This window comes from Pogoniulus pusillus, chromosome 6 (assembly GCF_015220805.1).
Source record: "Pogoniulus pusillus isolate bPogPus1 chromosome 6, bPogPus1.pri, whole genome shotgun sequence".
NCBI classification, from domain to species: Eukaryota; Metazoa; Chordata; class Aves; order Piciformes; family Lybiidae; genus Pogoniulus; species Pogoniulus pusillus.
The window spans coordinates 36484107-36507038 of record NC_087269.1 but is presented as its reverse complement, the minus strand read 5'-3'; the positions used below and the strand labels follow the sequence as shown (position 1 = coordinate 36507038).

General features: G+C 37.2%; 2 protein-coding genes across 16 annotated transcripts in view; one reads left to right on the top strand and one right to left on the bottom strand.

Annotated features, from left to right (window-relative positions):
* CTNNA3 (catenin alpha 3) overlaps positions 1 to 22932 on the top strand; it is a 452565-nt gene that overhangs the window by 108223 nt on the left and 321410 nt on the right. The window contains exon 1 of one of the 12 annotated variants that reach the window (XM_064145231.1): positions 1392 to 1426. The exons of 10 other annotated variants lie outside the window; for them this stretch is intronic. The gene's annotated coding sequence lies outside the window, so the exon portion shown is untranslated. Of the gene's footprint in view, positions 1 to 1391; positions 1427 to 22932 lie in introns of those variants that run through there. One more of the 12 variants, XM_064145235.1, reaches the window with a different exon arrangement.
* The window catches only part of LRRTM3 (leucine rich repeat transmembrane neuronal 3), an 89433-nt gene continuing 76144 nt past the window's right edge, over positions 9644 to 22932 (bottom strand). For 3 of the 4 annotated variants that reach the window (XM_064145242.1, XM_064145244.1, XM_064145241.1), the window contains one exon: positions 9644 to 11274. In XM_064145242.1, coding sequence (XP_064001312.1) covers positions 11065 to 11274 — 210 coding nt within the window. In that variant the 3' untranslated portion in view covers positions 9644 to 11064. The remainder of the gene's footprint in view (positions 11275 to 22932) is intronic. The other variant, XM_064145243.1, reaches the window with a different exon arrangement.

The following is a 22932-nucleotide window of genomic DNA, read 5'->3' as shown; positions in this document are numbered from 1 at the left end:
TGGGGAAGGCTGGATATACAAAAGAAACTATTAATAGTTGTATGCATACAAAGAGCCTGTTCCCTTATGAGCTCTTTGCATCAAAGTAGTACATTTAACAGACACTAAGCTTTCCATATCAGCGGGGGATTTTTTTAACCCTAACAGATTTATAACTACATTAGAAAGATTTACCTGAATTTAATGCTTCAGTTTTACATCTTATAAGCTGTTTGTGAACTAGGAACTCAAGTACACGAAGTAGAAGATTGGAATTTTGCAGTACCAGATTAAAACTTTAGCAACCAAGTTGCCAGAGCTACATATCTCTGGGCAGCCTGTTTCAGTATTTCACCACCCTCGTTGTGAAGAATTTCCTCCTGATGTCCAGCCTAAGTCTACCCTGTTCTGTTCTAATAAACAGAAAGTTGAAATCGACATAGACTGTGTGCTTCTGCTGCAGTCATCTGGAAAAACAAGCTGGTTCTGTTCTACACTAGCTCCCTGTCACACTGCTTTCTTCTCAAATCTGATACATTGAAGATGTGACTCCTGTCATGTTAGACTAACACAGTAGCTGTATATGGGCCTTTTATAGTAACCAGGAGATGGTTCACTGACTGGAATATAGGAACAACTAATAATATGTATTTGCTTTTTGCTGGGCAGACACGGTGTAAAACTAAGGCATGGGACAACTTTGCAGTTCTTCCAGAATTTTTGCTGGAGCTTTAGGTATAAACTGGTGCATTTATTCTGTATTTTGTTCATCTGCTCTGGTTAAAGCAGCTTTTTTTTTTTTTCTTTTCCTTTTAAAATCTTCTCTAATTGAGGTTTGTTGTTATAAAAGAAGAATAACCTTTTGCACGATAAGCTTGAGAATATAAAATCATGCAATCAGATGTTGCTGGTTTGTGTGGTAAATTTTATAATTTAAACCACATTTTTTTTTCCAGAGTTGAAATTAGGATTGGTGATGGTAAGGAAATAAAAGTGATTCGTGGACTGCATGCACTTGACCAGCTGCTAATGAATTCTCACTCAATATCTTGTTAGTTTGTGCTGAAGTAACACATAAGAATATCCAGAAAACAGCTTGAAGTTCCTAAAACTACAAAGAGTAAAAGTTAAAGTTATTCTGATACTTTTGATCTGTGAATTGTAATACAAGCTATGACTTTTTGTGTGCTGGGATGACATGATTGATAATGTAATTTTTGTTGTTCAGTTGCTTAGTCTTCACTGAACATTACTCTAAGTTCCATTTTGGCTTAGGGGCTAGGAGAAAGGTTGCTTGTTTTCCTTCATGGCTCCTGTAGCTCTTGCTCAGCTGCAGCTCTTTATAAGAAAGAGACAATGCACTTTCATTTAAAACAGCTGAGAGTAAGTTTTGGAGTTTCCGAAGGTAGAGACCGGTATCTTTTGGAGGAGACTTCAGAGCGAGAAGGTAATAAGGGGCCAAAGGGAGTTTTATAAAGTTACTGCATCTGAAAATACTGCCACTGAAAATTCTTAGCCTGAGAACAAGCATGTAGGAAAAACATGGTATGTGATGAGTAAGGGAAGAACTAACACTTTGATTTTCACCTTCTGTTATCCAGCAAGACAGCTCTTGCACTCTTTCAGACTTGCCATGCAGTAAACTTTGGTTCAGTATCTTCTTGATTTTCTCAAGGGTAAGATGAAGGAGGTCCTGATCAAGAGGGAGGTAGTCCCCAGAGGGCTCCTAAAAGCCACTTCTTAGTGTCATGCTAAAATATGTAGACTGAAATTCTTCAATCACTGCATGGATGCATTGAGTTTTTCAGTGGGAGAAGGAGGAAGTTACCTTCATTAAATGTTTTTTGAAAGAATAGGAAATATCTCAGAAAGATGCAAAATGATGACATTAGCACATTGTGGCTATTGCTTGTGTTGAACTGTGCTACAGAAACCACTCATTCATGTCTTTATTGCTGACTCCTGACTATCTTTTCTGGAAGTGCAATACTCTCACTGATTTAAAAGGTCAAATCCTCTAAAGGCAATGACAAAACTTCAATGGACTTTAACGCAGCCAGAATATTCTCTAGTTTCGAGGAGCTGAGCTCCGCAGTGTGGAGATAAAAGGACAGCTGTGTAGTTCTGGTAAAAATAAGGCAGGTGTATGGAGGTAAGGAGAGGAAGAAGGTCTTAGTAATTTTTTTTGCAAGTGTGGCTTGTGTTGACTATTTTCACAGTGTGCCTTTTGTTCATGCCTATATTGCCAGAGAGTCCTGTTTGCTGTAGTGTCTTATAAACATTCTTTGGAAAATATTCATATTTTTATTAAAATGCTGTCCTGGTTCTAGCTCTTTTTTATTGGAGTTGTGGTGTGGTTTTGATATTTTGACAATCTCTGTATGCATTTTGGCTATTACTTTTTTTTCTATTGACATTCATTATACAAGGTGGAAGATATTCTACAAAGCAGAAGGAAGAAATGACAGCTTCACCTGCTGTTTAAGCTAAACAAATAAGGAAATGAAAAAATGTAGAAAAATAGTGTGAATTTATCCTATTTTCCACACACAATTTTATTGGTGTTTTGTGGCAGCTGAAATTTCTAATCAGGACTATACTCTGTGTCTCTTTTGGCCTCAAACTGCACAGAGTACGTAGAGTATGCCATTTCTCCTGGTAGGAAGCCTTCCTACTTGAAGGCAAATGTAATCTATCATCTTTTCCTTCAACAATTCCCTTTTTCCCACTACCCCAAAAGAAATCAGAAAAGGTTTGTAAGGTTTCACAGCCCACAAAACCTGCTCCACTTTCCTTATGTGAAGTATATCTGGTTGCAGACCTTGTTTTTATAAGAATATGGGAGGCAGAGTATGTTAGGATTTTTAGTGTGCCTTTACTAAAGGTGAAAAATTCATTTTTTGAAACTAATTCCTTTGTGAGTTATTGATGAAAAGTAAAAGCCTTTTTTTTGTCAGAAGAAAAAGAATGGACCTTTCTTGAGTTGTCCAGAATTCAAGCTGAAAATGTATCAGTAATTTAGATAGTAGTGTCTTAATATAAATACTCTCTTGTCCTTGTGTTATAAAAATCACATAATTGTCACCTATTTTTACTGCTTATTTTCTAAGGTTTATGGCATAGTAGAAGGGTCATTTAGATTTACTTTGAACATGTTCAGTGGAGATGCTGGCTTTGCATGACTCGTAGACTCAAGCAGGTTGGAGGAGACCTCCAAGATCATCCAGTCCAACCTAGCACCCAGCCCTATCCAGTCGTCTAGACCATGGCACTAAATGCCTCATCCAGGCTTTTCTTGAACACCTCCAGGGACGAGAGAAAAGAGAAATGTCTGTAAGGATCTCAAGAATTGTTTTCGGTAGTTAGCACATCTCAGGCTCATTCTTAATTTTTTGTTATCTTATTTATCTCTACAGTCTGACAGTCAAGCAGTTAATAGTATTGCAGCATAGTTGATGCTATAATATGTATGTTAAAGATTTTCCTTTTCTAATACATGCTTACGTTTTTTCCTTCTTTTCAAAGCTACCTTTTGAATTGAAAATGAAACATAACTTAATAGATGTCACTAAAACACAGCACACCTTTGCTTTTGATAGGCAGCATTGTGTGTCCTCATTTCACTAATTGATTTCATTTTCATATGAGAAATGTTTTAGTGTCCTTATTTATATTATTGCTTATTTTTTAATTTAATTTTTTTGGTAAGTCTGTTTTTTATTTACTTTTTCACTTCTCTTGGTTTCCCTAAAGTCCTCTTAGGTGAAACAGACATTAGCAATAAGTTATTTTTAACAAAAAGCTCATCATTTAGGGTCTGAAGTAGAGTCTTATTTATTTGGCTCCCCAAGCAGTGAAAGAATTGATGTTTAAATGTTTGCATACGTGGCTCTTTTTTTCTCTGTGGTTAGCATATACAATTGATGTATACAAGGCCAGCTTTTATGTCCATCTTAATGATTTACATTTGGATTCTGTCTTGCTTATTTACTCAGAGATACAGAAGCAATTACAGCTGAAGAAAATGAAAGCAAAATGGTTTTAGTTTAGGTGCAGGCAGAAGTGTTCTTCATTATTGTGTTGTTTGCCTGTGTGTCTTCAGTCTGTGTTGATATTTAATCCTTCTGATCTCCTATTTCAGTGCCTTGCTAGTCTGTACCTCCTTTTAGAAACCAGCCTTTAAATATCTTCTATTCTAGTTCCATATAATTTCTTAGAATATACGGGTTTTGTGCCTACAGAATAGCCTAGTTGCATCTGTGGTGGTTTTATATCCTTTTACATCAGCTTTCAGGAATAACACTGCATTTAAACCACTTCAAATTAGGTAGCAGTGCGAATGTTTGATTTCAGTAGCTGTTATATTTTTGTGGTATTAGCAACAAATAATGTGAAATCAGTTTTTGCTGAAGAAAAGGCAGAATTTCAAAAATATCGAGGCAAAATACTAAACAGAGAGTGAAGAAAAGAATGATTAAGGGAGAAGAGACTGGCAGCTGTCACTTTGAATTTAAATCATGAAGCTGATTCTGCGTTGAAAGACAGAGGCAGATCTTTATGCTTGTTTGGAAACCAGATATCTTGAGTGAGTGTATTTGTAGATTCAATGAGTTATTCAACAAAATAAAGTGGAAGAAGCCTTCAAGAAAAAAGTATCATAGAAATGGCTATGAATTATAATGTCTTGAAAGTGGAAAACAGAGATTTGATCAACAAGGTATATTCTCAGTCAAGTTCTGTAACTCTGTTCTTCTGTAAGTATGTAATTTAAAAAATAATGTATTGGTCATCATCACAAGCAGTGCTCCTGTCTTTCTGAAAACTCAAATTTTGGAAAATACCTTACTTTTTTCTCTTAAAAACATCATTAGACAATAGTCCATAGTAGTCCAACAGCACCTCCTGTGCTTGGGTTTTATTAGCATGTTATAGCGTTGACAAAATGTGTTCAACTCAAGAGATGGATACCTGAAAGGCATTTAACATCACGGTGGGTTTTTTCCCTTCAGCAAGTCAGCCTGAGTAGGTATTTGTTGTTTTGTTTTCTTTCTATCTTTCTCAATAGTGACAATTTGAACTTGAAGGAGGCAAGTTGCAAAAGTGTAAGGAGAAAAAAGTATGAACCATCTAAATAATGCTACTATGGAAGGCTACAGATAAAACCCTAGACAGTGACTTTTTTTTTTTTTTTAATATATTCAGATATCCTATTAATAGATGGCTTTTTCCTTCCCTGAAAACAAGACTTTTGGATAGTGAAATCTAGACTAATTATGTGAGTTCTTGAAAAGTACAAGTTACCAACAGCAAGAGGTAAAGGAATGTGCATTATCATTACTAGAAAAATTAATCAATTTCATTACATCTTTTGAAAGAATTGTTGACCACAAAATGTATTCAGTATGAATGTTTCAGTTAATGGCTTTCTGTACCTGGAATTATTGATGTGCACAGTGCTGGAGGGACACATCGTTTTCTTTTAATGAGTATTCTCATCCTTAGTTGATGAGTTTTCATTCTCTAAGAAGCACAGAATTAGTAGATACAATGTTTAAATTATTTGACTTTGAGAGATTTCATTGTTGCGATCATTTTCTGATTAGGTTGTAGATAGAGCTACTGCTGAATTGCATTCACCTTAAAAGTCTTATTTCTTGTGGAATCCAGACTGCAAGGTTCTCTCCAGGAAAGCTGGCAAACACTTTCAATCCCTGTAGTGTTTATTACCGTAACATCCATCCTGTTTACTTCAGTTGGCCCCAGGCAATTAATAAGGCAATCACCAAGCATCCATTTTAATCCAAAGAAATTCAATAGTAATGCAACATTAATTAACACTAAGTTGTGTGTTATGGTTGTTACATGTGTCATGGCTACAGTGGTGACACTTGGAAGTGTCCACTCTTGTGAATGTATTAGAGCTTTAATGCAACAGGACTCAGTAGAATGAATTTCATATTGCAGGCTCATTTGCTGTTACACAGCAGGTGCTCCTCTGTACTTAACAATCTAAAGAGACAATTTTAACAATTAGTTATTTACATGCCAAATTGATGTTGATAAAGTAGAATGTAAGCTCCATGCCATGTGGGATTTTTACAGTTGTACACGCTGCACTTCAGCTTACGCAAACTATCTTGGCAAGGTGCTAGTGGCAAAATGTTAATTCCTGAGGTGTTCATTAAAATAACATTAATCATGAACTCTGATGATGTTCATGTTGATTTATTCTGAAACTTCATAATTAAAATTAATCAGATTCTATAATTAGGTAGAGCAGGAAAATGGACTGTGGCTTGGTTACTTTATAACAGGACTATTCATTCACATTTTAAAAAGGAATTTAATGAACATCTGCTTCTAGATGCTCATTAAATGTGCATCTAATAGGAGGTTCATTTCTGTCTTTCTGTGTTGAAAAGCATTTTGCAATGCTTTGTGACAAACAGGGTTATTTTTTGTTTACCATTGTGATTAACTTAGGACCATCTTGAACTTAAGGCCCACCTTAAGGGAAATCTAGTAATTAAATCTACAAGGTTTCAGGTAATATCTGTACTTCAGATTACTGGATAGGTGTTATTCAAGCTACCTGAAAGCTGTCAGTCTGTCATTATTAGTTAGATGATAAATATATTTCTGTGTGAAAAATGGATGCAGAAATATAATATGTTACACTACTCTATCATTCGTTTCCACTAGAACAAAGAGGCAGCTTTTCTTGTTTGTAAATTTGCTTTCTGCAGGACTTGTGAATGTTACAAATTTATATAACTTCAAAGAATCTTTCTATATATTAAAGAAGGAACTATTTAGACACCACATTTGGTTTGGTAAAACCCTAACCTACAAATTGTCGGGGGCTGTAGGGACATTCTGTGTGCTTGCCTTGTTCTTTTGTTCTTTGAATTTCGTCTTTCAGCTGCTGCTCATGACAAGTTAACCAGTCTTTGATGTACCTTTGTTCTGATCTAGTAAAACCAGTATTATATTTGTTGAAAGAGTTTTATGCCTTTACCGTTAAGATTTGCCTTCAGGAAGCCCAGAGACTTGAGATCCATGTCAAAGTCTGGAGCAGAAAGATATTTCCCTCAAAAGAAGAGGATCAGGCTAGGGAACATCAGCTGAACTGTTCTTTTCTCATCTGCTCAGCAGATTATTTCTGCTGGACCAGCTGGGAACTAAACACAACTTCCCATATTTGACAAGTCAAGTGATCATATAATTTGTTTTCATGAACCATCTTGGAGTGCCTGCATTACTTATGAAGCAATTTCCAGAATTTATTGCTGTGCAGTTGATACTGGAATCCTGCATTTAATTTTTTTAGTCACTGGTGTTGCTCTTGGCAGGATTTTTGTTTGTTTGTTTTTTACCATTCATGTTACTTTTTTTTTTTTTGTCATTTCTGTTCTCTTATCCAATCGAAAGATAGGAAGTAAGAGATAAAAAGTGCCTTGAGAAATTGAGTGGCTGTCAGTAAAGCAATCTAGCACACAACTTCTGAGGCTGGTCTAGTACATTTTCTGTTTGTTGCCAACAGAAGTCTGGTATTTGCAATGTCTCTCCAAAAACTCTGTGTGTGTATGTATTTATTTTTATTTATTTTTGTTAGTGGTGGCTCTCAGATCCCTTCTGAATAGTTTGTACAACGCCCTATACTGCAAGTTTTCACCACTTTTTAATTGAAGCTGCCATTTGCTTTTCTGTGTAGATGTTATTTTTGTTTGCTAATTTTCAATATGCTATCTTCAGACAGATGCAGTAGTTTGTCAGATTGATCATTAACCTCCCTCCTTTAGATAGGATTTCCATTCAGATGCTTGTGCTGCCTTTCCTAATAGCAGTTTCAGCCCTGTAAATTGCAGTACAAGCAAGATCCACTGATGGATGCTGTGAATTGCTGCTTGTAGATAGATTTATTTTTTAAATTGTCTGGGTTTTTTTATTGATAGAGGTTATGCTCTCTATCAGTTTGTATTTTGCAAGCATAATGAATCCAGCTTTTTCTTGTTAAAGTGATGTATCAGGATATGGTGGTGTCACTTAACTGTAAGACTGAGATTGATGCTGTCAGCTGTGTCTATTTCTGGTTTATACATCTTATTGTAAAGGAAAATATTTTATGAAAGCATCCCTCTGTAAATAAATGTTGAGTCCATAGGCTGCACTTCCTAACTTGTAGCTTAGGAGACTGGGGCTTTGTTAGGTGGTAGGGTTTTTTTAATTTGTCCACATAACTACAGCAATTACTATTTATTGTAATTGCTGTAGTTATGTGGACAAATTAGTTATACTCTAGGTTGGTATACAGCTGGCAATACTCTATGGAAAGCAGATGTACACACTAACATGGGAGCTTAGGAGGGAGTCCTTGTTTGGGTTAGCTTAAAGTATATTCTTTTTGGGTAAGGATTTTTTAGGGGAGATACCTACCTGCCATCTAGTTTTCTTGAAGATATCCATCCTGTTAAGAACAGCAGATTTCAGGTTGATGTAGTCCCTCAAAAAAAGTGGCATCCAGTTACATGTATGGAGCCATTTGTTTATACACTCCAGATTTGGGGTAGATGTGCTTCACTGCAGCTCTAGGTCCTGGGATGCTGCTTCTTGTCTTTCAGAGCACTGGGGTGGCCTGTTGGAGTTACACAGAGCTTGGCACTGTGTATGTCTAGGAGGTTGATTGTGATGTGCTGCTGCATTTCTGACCCTGCCATTCCACCATTTGTTTATTGAAATGCTGGTCTTTCAGGACAGGTCCAAGAGTTACCAGATGCATTATTGTATGCTTCTTTTTTGAGGAAAAGAAACCGGAGGAGAAACGTTGTGTATATGTCGATATACACTTGCTTGTGTATATTGACATAGACACCAGTGATATTGTGCTTGTGTAACCAGATGTGGCAAAACAAAATCGTGTCTCTGGGGATAGGAAAATATTTCATCGTGTTTCTTTCCTCAGTTCATTAGTTTAACATTGAAAACATTCATGTTGTACAGCTCCCTGTAAATGATGACCCTTTGAACATATGATTGTTCTCAGTAACTGCATCAGAACTATGTTCGCACACCATAAATATCTGAGGACAGTGGTGCAATTTAAAGGATAGGGAGGACATAGTAAGACTAACAGAGATAATCTTTTGGGAGGATAGTGTTTGATCCTAACAGCTCAGGCTTTCTGTTCTGACCAGAATGCCTAACCATTAAAAAGAACTTTGAAATGAAGCAAACATCTTCCTGCAGTACAAATGGAGTGACACTTGCATTTGTGGTTCCATTTTATAACCAGGAAAAAATGTATTTTCAAACTGTGCACTGGAAAATTCTAGCACTATCAGAGGACCAACCAAAGAAATAAGTGTGAAAGTTTAAGATGAGCCTTAAAAAGACAAGTAATGTTTTGAATAGCAAATAATTTATGCAAAGTATGTTACAAAATCTAAGATGCTAAATAAATAACCAATCCTATGTATTCTGTTTTGACACTGTGTCCACTTAAAATGTAGAGAGTGCAGATTCATTTGGTAACCAGATTTTGAAGCTGGTTTTCATAGTATTTGCTTTATATTTCATACAAATAGTTGAACTGTAATTTCAGATTTCAGTCTTCTGCTTTGAAGCTACAAGAAAATACGGTGGGATAAATGTTCAGAAAAATACATTTGTGGTTATAGAACTTCTCTTTATTATAAAAAGTTGCTTCACCATATGAAACCTTTTTCTCCTATGTTTTTGAAGGCTTGTGTTCCCTTTTATATTTCACCAAGTCAGCATGATAAAATGTGATTCTAATTTCTGTAATCATTTATGATTACAACATGAGGAGAATATTACAAAAATTGTTATCATACAGTTTTGAGACGTCTTGAGGATTTAAAACTGAAGGGTGTGACTATGAGAATGCTTCAATCCAGATGTTAAGTGGTAGACAAATAAGCAATGTAGTAATGGTTAAAGACTTAATGCTACTTTAAAACAAAAATTGAATAGTTTTGTTGTTTTTTGTTTTTTTTTCCTTAGCTTGATGTATCATAATGTGGAAGGACTATTAACCTTTACCATTTGGTCCAAATTGCTGTGTTTTTCAGCATAGCATAGGTTTCTTACTTCCAAGTAATGTTTTCTATTCTAGGAGAAAGATAACTCTTAAGGGCTTGTTTTTGTTGCTACTTCTGTCAGCAGCTATCTTTGACAGAGGTAGGGTTTGGGCCCATTTGTCATTAAGTAGAAATACAGATGCCTAATTTGCCAGGCAATACTTGCAGAGTTTTTACAGTAAAGACAGCTGCCTGTTGAGGTCTCCTGTCCCTGTTGTCTTGCAGAACAGTGAGACTTTACAAAACATCAGCAGTGCAGCTAACAGTTACATACATAAACTTTGCTGTTAAAATACATGTTAATTTATGGATTTCTCTGATTTAGAAATCATGCTGTATTTCAAGGCAACAGGTAAGTTGCAAGAAGGCTTAGCTATGTATTTCAAGGATTTATTAATCTGAATAGTAAACCCTCCTTTTTATTGATGCATTACTTCTGGAACCAGTAGATAAAATTCTACACATTAAACACGGTAAAAATGGTCCATATTCTGCAAAGGACAGAATTTTAGATTAAAGTTTTTTGGGCACAAAAGCAGTAATAAAATGACCCCTACAAAAACAGAGTAACTTAATAACACAAGGAATAATTTTTGTTAATTTTAAACTTTAGAAACTGAAACTGGTAAGATGTAATTTAATTATGGCACTGTACATACCAGCTGTTCTTGGTAATTGAAACTTTACAATATGAAAAATACATCTGTACAGTTTATACAGCTAGGTAGAATGGGTTTTGAAAAAGATTCACTTTAAGGGTCATACTCTGAAGTAAAAAAAAATACTGCACAACTTAACTAATTACAAATTGTAGACTTGAAACAATTACTCTTTGTGATTTTGTTTTTAATTTTAACCCAAGAATCCATAATATGTCTTCTTACTTTTGTCCATAATTTTACATAAAATTTGGTTGCAGCCTCTGCTACAGGGAAAAAAAACAGACAGACAAACAAAAAACCAACAACAAAACCAAAAAGACCAGTTAAGCCAGCTTCTGACTGTGTTCCTTGATTCGTGCTGCTGTTGTTATTGTGCTCAGATCCAGATCAGTCTCTAGGTGTGTTTCCACTGTTTCTTCCTGGTTATTTGAGTCATAGGGCTTGTGAGTAAGCAGTTCATGATGTACTCCACAGTAACTTATCGTGGGCTGATCATAGGCAAGAAATGTTGACACATTCATAGACAGTGGTATCTGGGAGGAAAAACAAGGATGAAAATCAGCCAGTTACCAGAAGACATAAGCAAATCATACTTGCCCAAATTTGATGGTGAAGAAACAGACTGAAGATACTGGCTAATGCTAAGTATAATGCTGCATGTGAAATACCTCTTCATTCCCTCTGCTCTCTACTCCCTCCACTTTGCCCAAACCCTGGTCTGTACTAGGGTGTTGTAAGCCTAATTACTACCACTTTTGTTTGGGAAGATTAATATGTGATAGGACTTAAATTAGCCTCTGCTAAAAATCTGTCTATTAGTGAGGAGAGGAGGAGAAAGAAGAATGATTCAATTTGGGATATATGGAATATTTCAAATGAAATTTAAGTGGCTTTTCATGTTCAGGAGTGGCTAGTGGATCTTGCTTGAGCATATTGGTGGGTGTGATACCTTTGGTTTACTAGGAAAGTACTCACAGGTGACCCATTTCCTATTATGTAGCATATGCCTCTCCTTGAATCTAGCAGCTTTCAGTAAATATTGAGCCATGGTAGATTATAGCTTTACCCACTGTCATGCTATGGTACTCCAGGTTTTGTTCAAGTGCTTCAGACTGAAAAGTTATTTTTTTCCCACTGTTTTCTTGGATATTTTGAATGCACCTCAGCATGCAGTCATTTATTATACACTATAGAATTAGTGGTGAAATGAATAAAAACTTTGAACTGTATGTATTTATTTCTATGTATATTAAGAGAAATTAAGGATTAAAAGGGTGATTATATTGTAATGGCTGAGATATGCATCAAAGTACTTAGAAATCATATTTCAGTCCATTGTAAAACTAAAGTGAAAACCTTTTACTTATGACATTTGTTGTGCTATTGTGTGAACTGACTCAAATGTAAAAAAAATGAGTCAAATGATACCTAAGATAATTGTCATTTGAAATATGAAATAATACCAACCTCCACCCCTTCCCATTAACACAACTGGTTGATGTGTTTTGATGTCCTGGCTGTACCTCTACATGTTCATGACAGCATTTTGGAGGGCCCATTATAAATATCCACTGCTCATATGCCATTGTGCTAGTTCAAACATGAAGATAGGCTCAAAAATATAAGGAAATGGGTGACTTTTCTACATCCATCTGAGATATCAATACTTCATGAATAACTAAGTAACATTCAGCATAGAGGCTGGATGGATGTAGCACGTCATGTGAGACTGAAGCATGAAATCAGTGGAATGTATCTTTTCCTGTCCTGACTGTTGTATTTGAAAGATTTAAGGTTGAAGAGACCACACTGTATCACAGGTGACTGGTGATATGTATCTCTTCACCCAGAAAAATTGATGAGCTCTGCATTTTTCATGTAGGCATCTTGAATGTTTGTATTTTTCTTCATAATGAAACTCTGGATGAACACCTCAGGCCTTCTAAAAATAATGAAAAGACTTTACCTGAGGAACAACTACTGCATTTTAAATAGATGTAATAAGAAGCAGTGCTTCTCCTCCTTCATAAACACTATCTTTTATTAAAATATTGAACATTTCCTTTTACAGATCAAATTGTATTTCCTAACCTATTGCACAAATGCAGCACAATATTGGATGGTGTTACCATTGCTTTTGTAGGCTGCAGTGCAATGAACCTGTACTGTCTCTTGCAGCTTTGCTGTCATGACAGAGGAAGGGCTACAATGCTATGTGATGTCCTTAGGTTTACTATGATCACAAACAGAATCCTGACCCCTAAGTGATCTCCTCACGTTGCAATTTCAATACAACCAAAAAAATTCTTAAGCTAAGGACTGATTTCCCCTCTCTTCCGTGCTGACTGTGCCTTCTGTTCCCACGGTACTGCAGGATAAAAAAGTCTCAAGTCCTCTCTGTACCTAACAATAATTCTGGAGGTGGCATGTAAGCAAAGCCACTTCCATCTTCATTTATATTTTGTTGCCTGAGAGATGCAGGGAATTTCTTGCTGAGTAAACTATCTTAGTAAACAGGCTAGAAGGCATGAGATGTCCCAAAGGTGGACTAAAAGCAAAAGCAGCTGTGCAGGGAACCATGTAGATGTGCTGGTACTTACTCTGTCCACTCAGCTAGTTTAGATACATTTATGTTGTGCTGTTTGTACAAAAGCAGAAGGTGGTGAATGGCCTTAAATCACTAATGCCTGGCCATACAAAATGTTGCACAACTTGGCTTTGAATGTGCTGTTGCCCACATTTTGCTTGCAGTAGTCAGCAAAGAGATAGATGGTGCCCCATCTATCAGAAGAGAAGATACAGGTTGACATGTTTCTTTACAATTAAAATCTGCCTCTGTGTGCTCAGAATAAGAGCTGAGGCTTGTGTACATCTGTGAAAAAGACTTGTTGGCTACATGTCAGACTGGGAAAAGTGTCTGTGTGTGTTAGGATCATCATACCTGGTCATCATCTCAGCGGCCTGTTTTTCAGGTGTTTTCCATGTCATATATATAAATTATTGACATTTGATCATACTCTGTTTTCAGCAACATCAGAATAGAAATTAGAAGGGAGGAAAGGATCACTTTAACTGCTTCAGACATAGTCAGAAGCAAACTAATTATGGACTTGTTCTTAATTCTTTATGATGATAACATGGAGACCTTGCAGTAAAGCAGCTCCACAGGACGTTGGTCAGCAGTGTAAGGTGAGCAAAGCAAAGAGAGATGGAGAAAATTGCATACATGCATTCTTTCATATATACACATGCAGGCCTAAGTGTTTTCTAGCTGATATTAGAGGAACAGAACAACTAAAGGAAAATGTCATTCATCTAAAATCCAGTCAAGTTGGCATTTTAAAAACAAAACCCCACAAAACAAAGAAATAAGTGCTTGTTTCAGAAAGCATTGTTGTTTTCTGGCATGTGGAATTGTGTTGAAATTTGTACCCTATGAATATGGACCAGGAATGATGCCACTCTTCAGAATAATCTGCACTGATTCTCTCATAACCAAGTAATTTCTGTAGAATGCAAACTCTGCACCTTTTAGAAAACCAGTGGTATTGAGACTTGTTACAAAATCTCCCAGATAGTTTGTTCTGACCTACTTCTTTTCTCTTCTGCCTCTTTTACCTCTCCTTAAGTGTGTCATCTTCTGTCTGTTTTCTAGAGTGGTCAGGATCTGACCATCTGAAGCATTACCTTTTTAGTGTAAGTATTTGAGGAAGAAAACTTGGTCACTGCAGTTCAAACCACACCTTTGCAACCATCAGATGATGCTGATACCAACTGCTGGTTTATTGCTGTATGGGTGTGCTGAGTTGCTTTGGGCTTCTCAAGTTATAGTCCTGGAACAGAGATGTCAACACTCATGGCATGTTAATTAAGCATCTCTGTATTACCTCCTTTACATTTTCCTTCCTGTTTCCCTTCAGACAGTGGCATGTGTCTCAGTAAAAGCTCTATGGCTAGAAACCTCCTGATGTTTGAACTGTTTTTTATTTTTTCAAATTCCAGTAAGTAATCCTACAGCATTTGTGATGATGCCTCTCATCTCACTGACAGCAGCTCTAGAGTGAAAACCACTGCATTGTTTAATTACTAGTGAGGTGAGAACTTCATTGTTTGCAGTTCAAGTTAGATTTACAGTTCAGAAACCTTAAAATGGCAGTTATTATTCCAGGAAGCACCTGTCCTACAAGCTGAATTTCACAGCATAACATTACATTTCTGTGTAGTATGTCTGGAAGGGAAAGTTCCAGTAACCCTGTATCTTTTCAGTAAGGAAGTCTAACACTTCAGGCTTGTTTTATGTAGAAATCGTATCTAAAAATTTGCATTTACAAAACTCTATAGCAAACTAGATACTTAAGAAATAACTCTGTCCAGTCCTGACAGCAATTTTATCCAGTGTTTGGATGTTGATGTTTTTGCATTTCTGTTTTGGTCCTCACTGGCAGTTGAAAAGTTAGCACAGATTAAAGAAAAAAATTGTGGGGTTTTTTGTGTGTGTTTTTGAGAATTTGGCTCTGACTCTCCCTAGCAATTACAGACATCTGCAGGAAATAGGTTATTTTATCCAGACTGCAGAAGTATATTCACTAGTAAGCAGATATAAACTGGCTGTGGTGGGAAATGCTTCTAATCTACAGATGAGTATCTTGGCAGTTAGCAAAGATACAGAGTGTGTTCTAGCAAAGGCATATGACATTTATTAAGCTTCTGATGATGTGGCTGTGTTCTTATCAGATGGTGTGACCTTGCCTTGGCTTTCCTAAGAAAGAGAATAGGATTTTTTTTTTTCCCCTGAATTTGTTGCATTTAGAATTAGAGTCAATATTTTCAGACTAAGGTATTTTGTTAAATTCAATGGACATGGGGTGTTGGGGCCTCCTGGGGCATTTCAAAACTCATCCACAGAACCCTAGAAATGAAAGCTTGGGAACTGAAGGCATAAGGGCATAGCCATGGGTCTGAAATAACTGAAGAATGCAGCTATGGGAAAATATGATAAAGGAATATTATCCATGGAAATGGGAGAGATAAGGAGCTGAAAAACAGGAAGGATGAAAAGAAGTAAACTACTGAACTGAAATAGGGGAATAAATTGAGCTGAAGGATGAAGCAGCAGAACTGATGGAGTTGTAATAGATCATTCTGGAATGAACAGGGTATAGGATTTTCATTACAACATAGCCATGAGAATATGATATATCAGCATCTGAGAATTAAATCTACTTCCTATAGAAGTCAGTAAAATTTTGCTATTGGCTTCAGTTAAAAAAAAAAAGAAAAGGAACAAGTCTTTGTAATATATACCAAGGAAGCATGAAAATTTTATTGCCATGAATCAGTGAAATGCTTTATTCATGACCATTGTGAAGAATCCTGTTACTTCAAATGAACCTCAAAACAAAGCTGACGTTTTACCATCCTTTAGTTTCTCTTGTGATGTATTTGCCATAGTATTTAAACTTGTTGGACGTTAAATTTTGAATAGTACTACGTGTGTAGAACAGTAAAATGCTTAGAAAGAATAAAATACCTTGGGTTTTTAAGGGAGAGAATAGATCAGAATAAATTATAATTAATGTAGTTAAGAAATCTTATTTACGTTAGCTTTCAGTAATTTTAGCAACCTGATTTCAGGCTGCAGATTACAAGTGAAGAAAGCTTCTGTCTTTGTGTGGGCCCAGCCAAATTCGTAGTTTCTTTCTTGTTTCCTGTATCTGTTAGCCTCACTACTGTATATTGTTCAGCAAAGCATCACTGAAGCCATTTTATTCATTTTTACTAGCCAGTAGTACTGGGATTTCATTGATTCTTCTCTAAATACCTGTGTTTTCCACAAGTATTCTTATTTGCAAATCACTTGTTGAGTTGTGCCGTATTTTCTCAGCCCCCTCTGATTTTCTCCCCTTGCCTTCTCCAAACTTAATTCTGCTGTTCTCCTTTGCATGATCAGATACATCACCTGTTTTCCTGTCACTCTGTTCTGTTTTTCTGTGTTTCTCATCTGATATTTCCTATCTTGTCCCCCTCCTTTTAATTTCTCTAAGCCTTAGCTTCACACAGTGTCTGATGATTTCTGTATGTGCGTTTTACTCTCCAGTGATTCCATCCTTCTGCTAACCCACTGGTTCTGTCCTCTGCCCTACCCCAAGCTCATTCCACTCAACTATTGTGAGAGCTGTCTCCTGTAGACTGAACTACCTTGCATGGTGGAGGCTATATGCACAGTTTATATTTTTCATCTTTTCCATGCAGTACTCCATAGGTGACCTTTTGTTTGATAATGCAACACTGCAGGGCATTGTAATGCCTGGCCTGGATTTTGCCACAGACCTTTCAGGACATCCTAACCCTGCTATTTGCCCAAGAGGCCTATATTAACTTGGTTGTTTCTTTGTCTTCTCTGGCTGTAAAATGCAGAGAAAATGCTATATAAGACTGTATTTCAGAAAGTCTTGTTCCAGTGCTGCTGGACGATAGCTGTTCTATGCATCTTTGGACTTGCATTAGAAACTACTTCATGTGCTGAATGAAGAAAATCATTGGAACTACACCTCAGGCAGTAGCCTTGCAGAGACTCTGCTCCTTAGTGCTTCTTGTTTTCTTCCAATAACCCATGTAGGTCTTGGAATGTGTTAAAGTACATCACAGCATTCTTGTTTATTGACAAACTTACACAAGAATTAGCTGAACACTCATTCAGCCTTCTTGAGTGGCTTCTTCTTGAAGCTGTGTCCCTGTTCCTTATGGTGTCTTAGGACAGGACAGTAGCAAGATTGGTCTGTACCTTCCCCTATGTCTCCTTGCCACTGCACCCCCATGTTTCTTCTCTGTGATTTAGGCAGATCATACCTGTAACAAGTCCTGTATTTTCTTGCTTGCATAGCATGTCCAGTGACTTTCTGTGAATGCTGTAGAGTTGTCTGTAGTTATGAAAAGAAAGTACTGGTCTGATTATGTCCTCACCTTATTTCTTTAGTTGGCTGCCTCTTTGAGCATGTATTTACTTAGAAGTGCTGTGATGTGAAACAAGGAAGGTAATTACATTCAAGCCTCTTTAAGAGAAGAAATAAACTTGGAGCCAATTTGCATCCTTCTAGCTCCTCTGCCAAAATGTAGCTTATCATGGGGGAGAAGGTTACTTTTTCTTGGTGATGGTATTTGCATAGATTGTGAGGAGACCTTGCTCTAAGGCAAGGGTACCTCAGGTTAGTTTGTGGTCACTTTAAAGTGCTGAAAATGGATGGCTGCATGTATTTCTAGTCAGCTCAACAGTTTCCATTTAAACTTCTGAATTCTTAGATGGTTGTTCTTTGAATCTTGTCCATTTAAATCTTTCAAAGTCCTGATTCTAAAAGCTTGGGAAAGGGCAACATGTTCTTAGATCAGCTGGTGAGAACTATTGAATGAAATGTCACAGGGAATTAATATTAACTCACTCAGCTTTAGTTGTGAGTGGCAGGGAGGAGCAGTACAGGTGAAAGAATGAAAAAGAAAAGAGATATTCTAGCTTTTTCTGCTTTTCTCAACTTATTTCTACTCAATTTAGGATATAATTAGAAACCTAGCAAAAATGTAAGCAGGAACAATAGCTTTTGTTGAATAGTAAAATTTGCCTTTGTGCTCGCTTGGTGAAGGAGGGCTGTGTTTTCTGTTCAAAGGACACATCTGCCCAGATCTGGTATGTGATTTCAACATGAAAAGTTCTTTTGCTCAAGAGCACATGCTTTCCTTCTGCTATCGTTTCCCATCTCTGCAGCAGATCTCAACAATAAAGTACGATATTGATGTATTTCATGTCTCTGCTTGGGTTTGGTAATTTCTCAATTCCAATGTTTTCTCAGTGGTCATCTAAATTGGGGTCCCACACCATGAGAAAGACTGCATCAGAAACTAAAGATATATTGCTATGAATCTGTATTTTGCCAAACTCCACTGTCATGTTAGACTAAGTAAGTATCATGATGTTTGTAACAGAGAAAAGTGAGGAAGCAGAGCTTCCTTGGCATCTTGATTACAAAGAAGAAAGAAGAGGCAAAAGTTTTTGAGCAGGTTGAATATACTGGTTTTCACAATGGGCTTCCTGAAATGAGCAGCTGCTCCAGCAGAGTATCACCCCATTCTTTTTAAGAAGAAGACAAGGTACTAAAAGGGTTTTATTTGTCCTTTCACTTCAGACAAAGAAATAGTGAGTTGTGGTTTCCTAGTTGTTGGACATATTTTGTCTTACATGTTGTTAATTTTCTCAACATTTGAACAGAGTGACATTTGCTTAGCATCTTTCCTTCCTGTAAAGAGTGTGACATTCATGGGATGAGAACAACTTGTGACCTGATTAGCTTTAATTAATTGCTTGGCCTTGAAAGCAGCCTGTCTTACATTTTATTTTAGTTAGACATTTATGCTAGCCATTCATGTTAATAATGAACAAGTTATGAATACAGTTCTGCCTGAAACGCAAAATATCTGCCCTGCCTTTTTGACTTTTTGGGTTGCTTTTTTTGTTTGTGCATGTTTGTTCATTTTGTTGTTTGTTATTTTAACAACTTGCAGTCTGGGATTTTATTACAGTCCTTCAAGGTTTAATGTAGTACTTGTAATCAGGGAAGTACCTTTGAGTGTGCATGATTATGAGTAAAAATTTATCCTTTCAGTTGATGCAATTCGAAATATTTTTCATAATACTTAATAATGCTGTATGTTATTTGCCCCAAAGTATTTCCAGAGATACTACAATTAGATCTGTGTCTCTTGACCACTGACTTGTTTTCCATTTCATTGAAAACTTGGTGTTTATGCTCTGAAGGCATAGTTACTGAAGTATCAATTTTATGAGACATCTTGGAACTTTGTGGGACTAAAAGCAAATCAACAAAGATTTCACTTCAGCTGCTGAATAGATTATAGATTCTGTTCCAAATGTTCAATATCAAGCCTTTGTTACACATAGACTAAATCTAGCCATTTCTGGCTGAGTAAAGTTTGTTGTAGCTTGCAGAGCATGACCACGTAACTAAGACACTATGCTGTATCTTAGTTGTAATTTATGATTCAGCAGTCAATAGATAATCTTTAAAAAATGAGAATTTGCATGAATAAAAAAAGGTGTGAAAAAAGACACACTTGAAAAACAAATAATGCATTGGTACGAATGTCTCAAAGAGAATCTATTATGTACCTACCACATATATGTAGGGAGATGTGTGTGTGCTGTATGCATACACTGGCAGGTCTTGTGAATAAACCCTAAAACAGGACAGGTGCAGCCACTTCTTTTGTCTTCTAAAAGTTTTAGGGTACTAAAAAGCAGTCTAGATTTTTTTTTATATATATATCTAGAAGGAAAGAGAACTGAATGAGATGAACCAATGAAGTTAATCTAATTTACAGTACAGATGAGTTGTATATTTAGGGAGATCTGCCTCCCTTAAAATCCCCTGTCATATCACAAAGTTGAAGAAACAATGTATTAGTCTAGAAAAGCTTGTTCAAGCCAGGCTTAGTTAAACATTTGAGTGTCTTATTTAGCTAAATACCCTAGGGCCTGGCTATGCAAAATACCTTGTAGAAACCTAAAGGAAGACTTGTTTAAGAGAGCTCTGTGGAGAGTAAAGTCTGTGTTATTGTGGAATTCCTCTGTGGTGCTCCCTTTAATGAGCAACAATCACTAAGAATGGCTGTATCCAATATCTAATCAGTTATGGCACAGCCTGCAGTAATTTCCACAGCTTGCAATTAAGTGCAGTTGTTTTGGCTGATCGTTGAACTTTTTGGCCCATCCCAGGGCTATAAGTAGGGCTGTTTTGAGGACTCTTGTTTCTCAGAGATTAGATTCTCCTATATTGGATAGGCTTGTGTAGAGTGTGATTAATATGTTCTTATTGTCATCATTCTTCTCTAATTATTTTAATTTAACAGGCAATTTTAATATCCCCCAAGTGCTGTAAGATGTGATCTCATTACTTTTCTTCAGGCTTGTTTACAGATGAATAAATGAGCAGCAAAACAAATAACATTCAATAAACCAAAAGCTGAAGTGCAACAGGCCTTCACTATTCAAACCCACAAGTCAGACTCTGAAGAAGTCATGATGCTGCCTCTAGAAGGGTGTTTTTGTAGAGATAATCTTTAGCTTGTTTACTTTTTGGCAGTGAGGAGTCAGGGAATATTGTACAGATTTCACATCTAACTATGAAGATTAGATTTTAGAATCATAGAATCAACCAGGTTGGAAGAGACCTCCAAGATCATCCAGTCCAACCTATCCCCCAGCCCTATCCAGTCAACTAGACATGGCACTAAGTGCCTCATCCAGTCTGTTCTTGAACACCTCCGGGGACGGTGCCAAAGGTTCTTAAAGCTCTGATGGCAGAGGCTTTAGGAAATAGCAGGAAACTTGATAATACTGATAATACAGATGTTTTCCTTTTTTCCACTTTGCCCTTTCTCTTTCTGTTATTTCCCAACTGTTAACCTCTTCTGGTTTCTCTTGTTTTATTGTTTTCCCTCTATTTTTGTTTTTATGAGAAAGCATTCTTATTAGCCATATTAATAATTTGTGTAATCTCTCTATGTTCCAGTTATATTGTTATTGGCTGCCACTAGTCTGTCATTTTATTTACCTTTGCTTCTCTTTGTATTCTATTGTACTGACTGCTTCTCAGTAAGGTGTCTAATAATCTCTTTTCTTAAGTCTCACATCCCAAAATAGGCTTTGTTGGCTCCAGGAAAGGAGATAGGAAAGCCTGGTGATGTTAAGACAAACTCACAGTAAAACCACCTGCTGCAGTTAGAAATTCTGCTGTTTAAACAGTTTTCTTGGTTGAATGGACTGTGACTGGGGGTTTCAGAGTCTACAGTGTGGCCAGCAGGACAAGGGAGGTTATTCTTCCCCTGTACTCAGCACTGGTCAGGCCACACCTTGAGTACTGTGTCCAGTTCTGGGCCCCTCAATTCAAGAAAGATGTTGAGGTGCTGGAACATGTCCAGAGAAGGGCAACAAAGCTGGTGAAGGGCCTGGAACACAAACCCTATGAGGAGAGGCTGAGGGAGCTGGGGTTGTTTAGCCTGGAGAAGAGGAGGCTCAGGGGTGGTCTTATTACTGTCTACAACTACCTGAAAGGGCATTGTAGCCAGGTGAGGGGTGGCCTCTTCTCCCAGGCAACCAGTGATAGAACAAGGGGACACAGTCTCAAGTTGTGCTGGGGTAGGTATAGGCTGGATGTTAGGAGGAAGTTCTTGCCAGAGAGAGTGATTGGCATTGGAATGGGCTGCCCAGGGAGGTGGTGGAGGCACCATCCCTGGGGGTGTTCAAGAAAAGCCTGGATGAGGCACTTAGTGCCATGGTCTAGTTGACTGGCTAGGGCTGGGTGCTAGGTTGGACTGGATGTTCTTGGAGGTCTGTTCCAACCTGGTTGATTCTATGATTCAAAGTCTGATCCTGACTAGTATTAGCTTGCTGGAATGAGTTGGTGAGACATCCATGTACTTAATCTGGTTTAGTGTAAACTGGAGTTGTATGGGCCAACAGGTGATAGGGTCAGAAGACTGACAGGTCTGGAGGGAAAAGAACTTGCATGATCTGTGAAAGCAAGGAGGTTGCCTTATTTGCTCTGTTAGTTTGAATTTTCTCTCTCAAAATTTTGAGTATAGAAAAGTGAGTTGAAGACAAAGTTCATGTATTTAGTTTAAATTTTACTGAAATTAAACTGGGCCACCAATTAAAAACCCACCAAAAACTGATGCTTTCAGTCCCCTTCTCCTGACATTTCTGGAAAAGAGATTAAGAGATTTTCTGCTTGCTTCTGTACTGACAGAATTCCTTCCACTGTGCTCCTGTAACTGAAATGTTACCACACACTTCCAACCACAGACATGTGTTGGCAAAACCCTTCATGCAGAGGCAACCATGCTCAATTTTATAAGCATCACTCAGGATGTTCTTCAGCTAGTGCACGATGTTTCTGCTGTTAGGCTCTCACACACAACCTTCCACAAGGCATTGGATGGTCAGTGATAGCAGGAATATTCCTGTATAATGAAATCTGAAGTACCAGGAGCCTTAGGAAGTGTGTAAAGAAGGTTTAAAAAAAGCCAATAACACCTCCACCTCTACTTCACCTTACCCTTCTTTGCTACCTTGCTTGACTGCTGCATTATTTTGTGAGGCGGCGCTGATCAGTATTTGGAGTTGG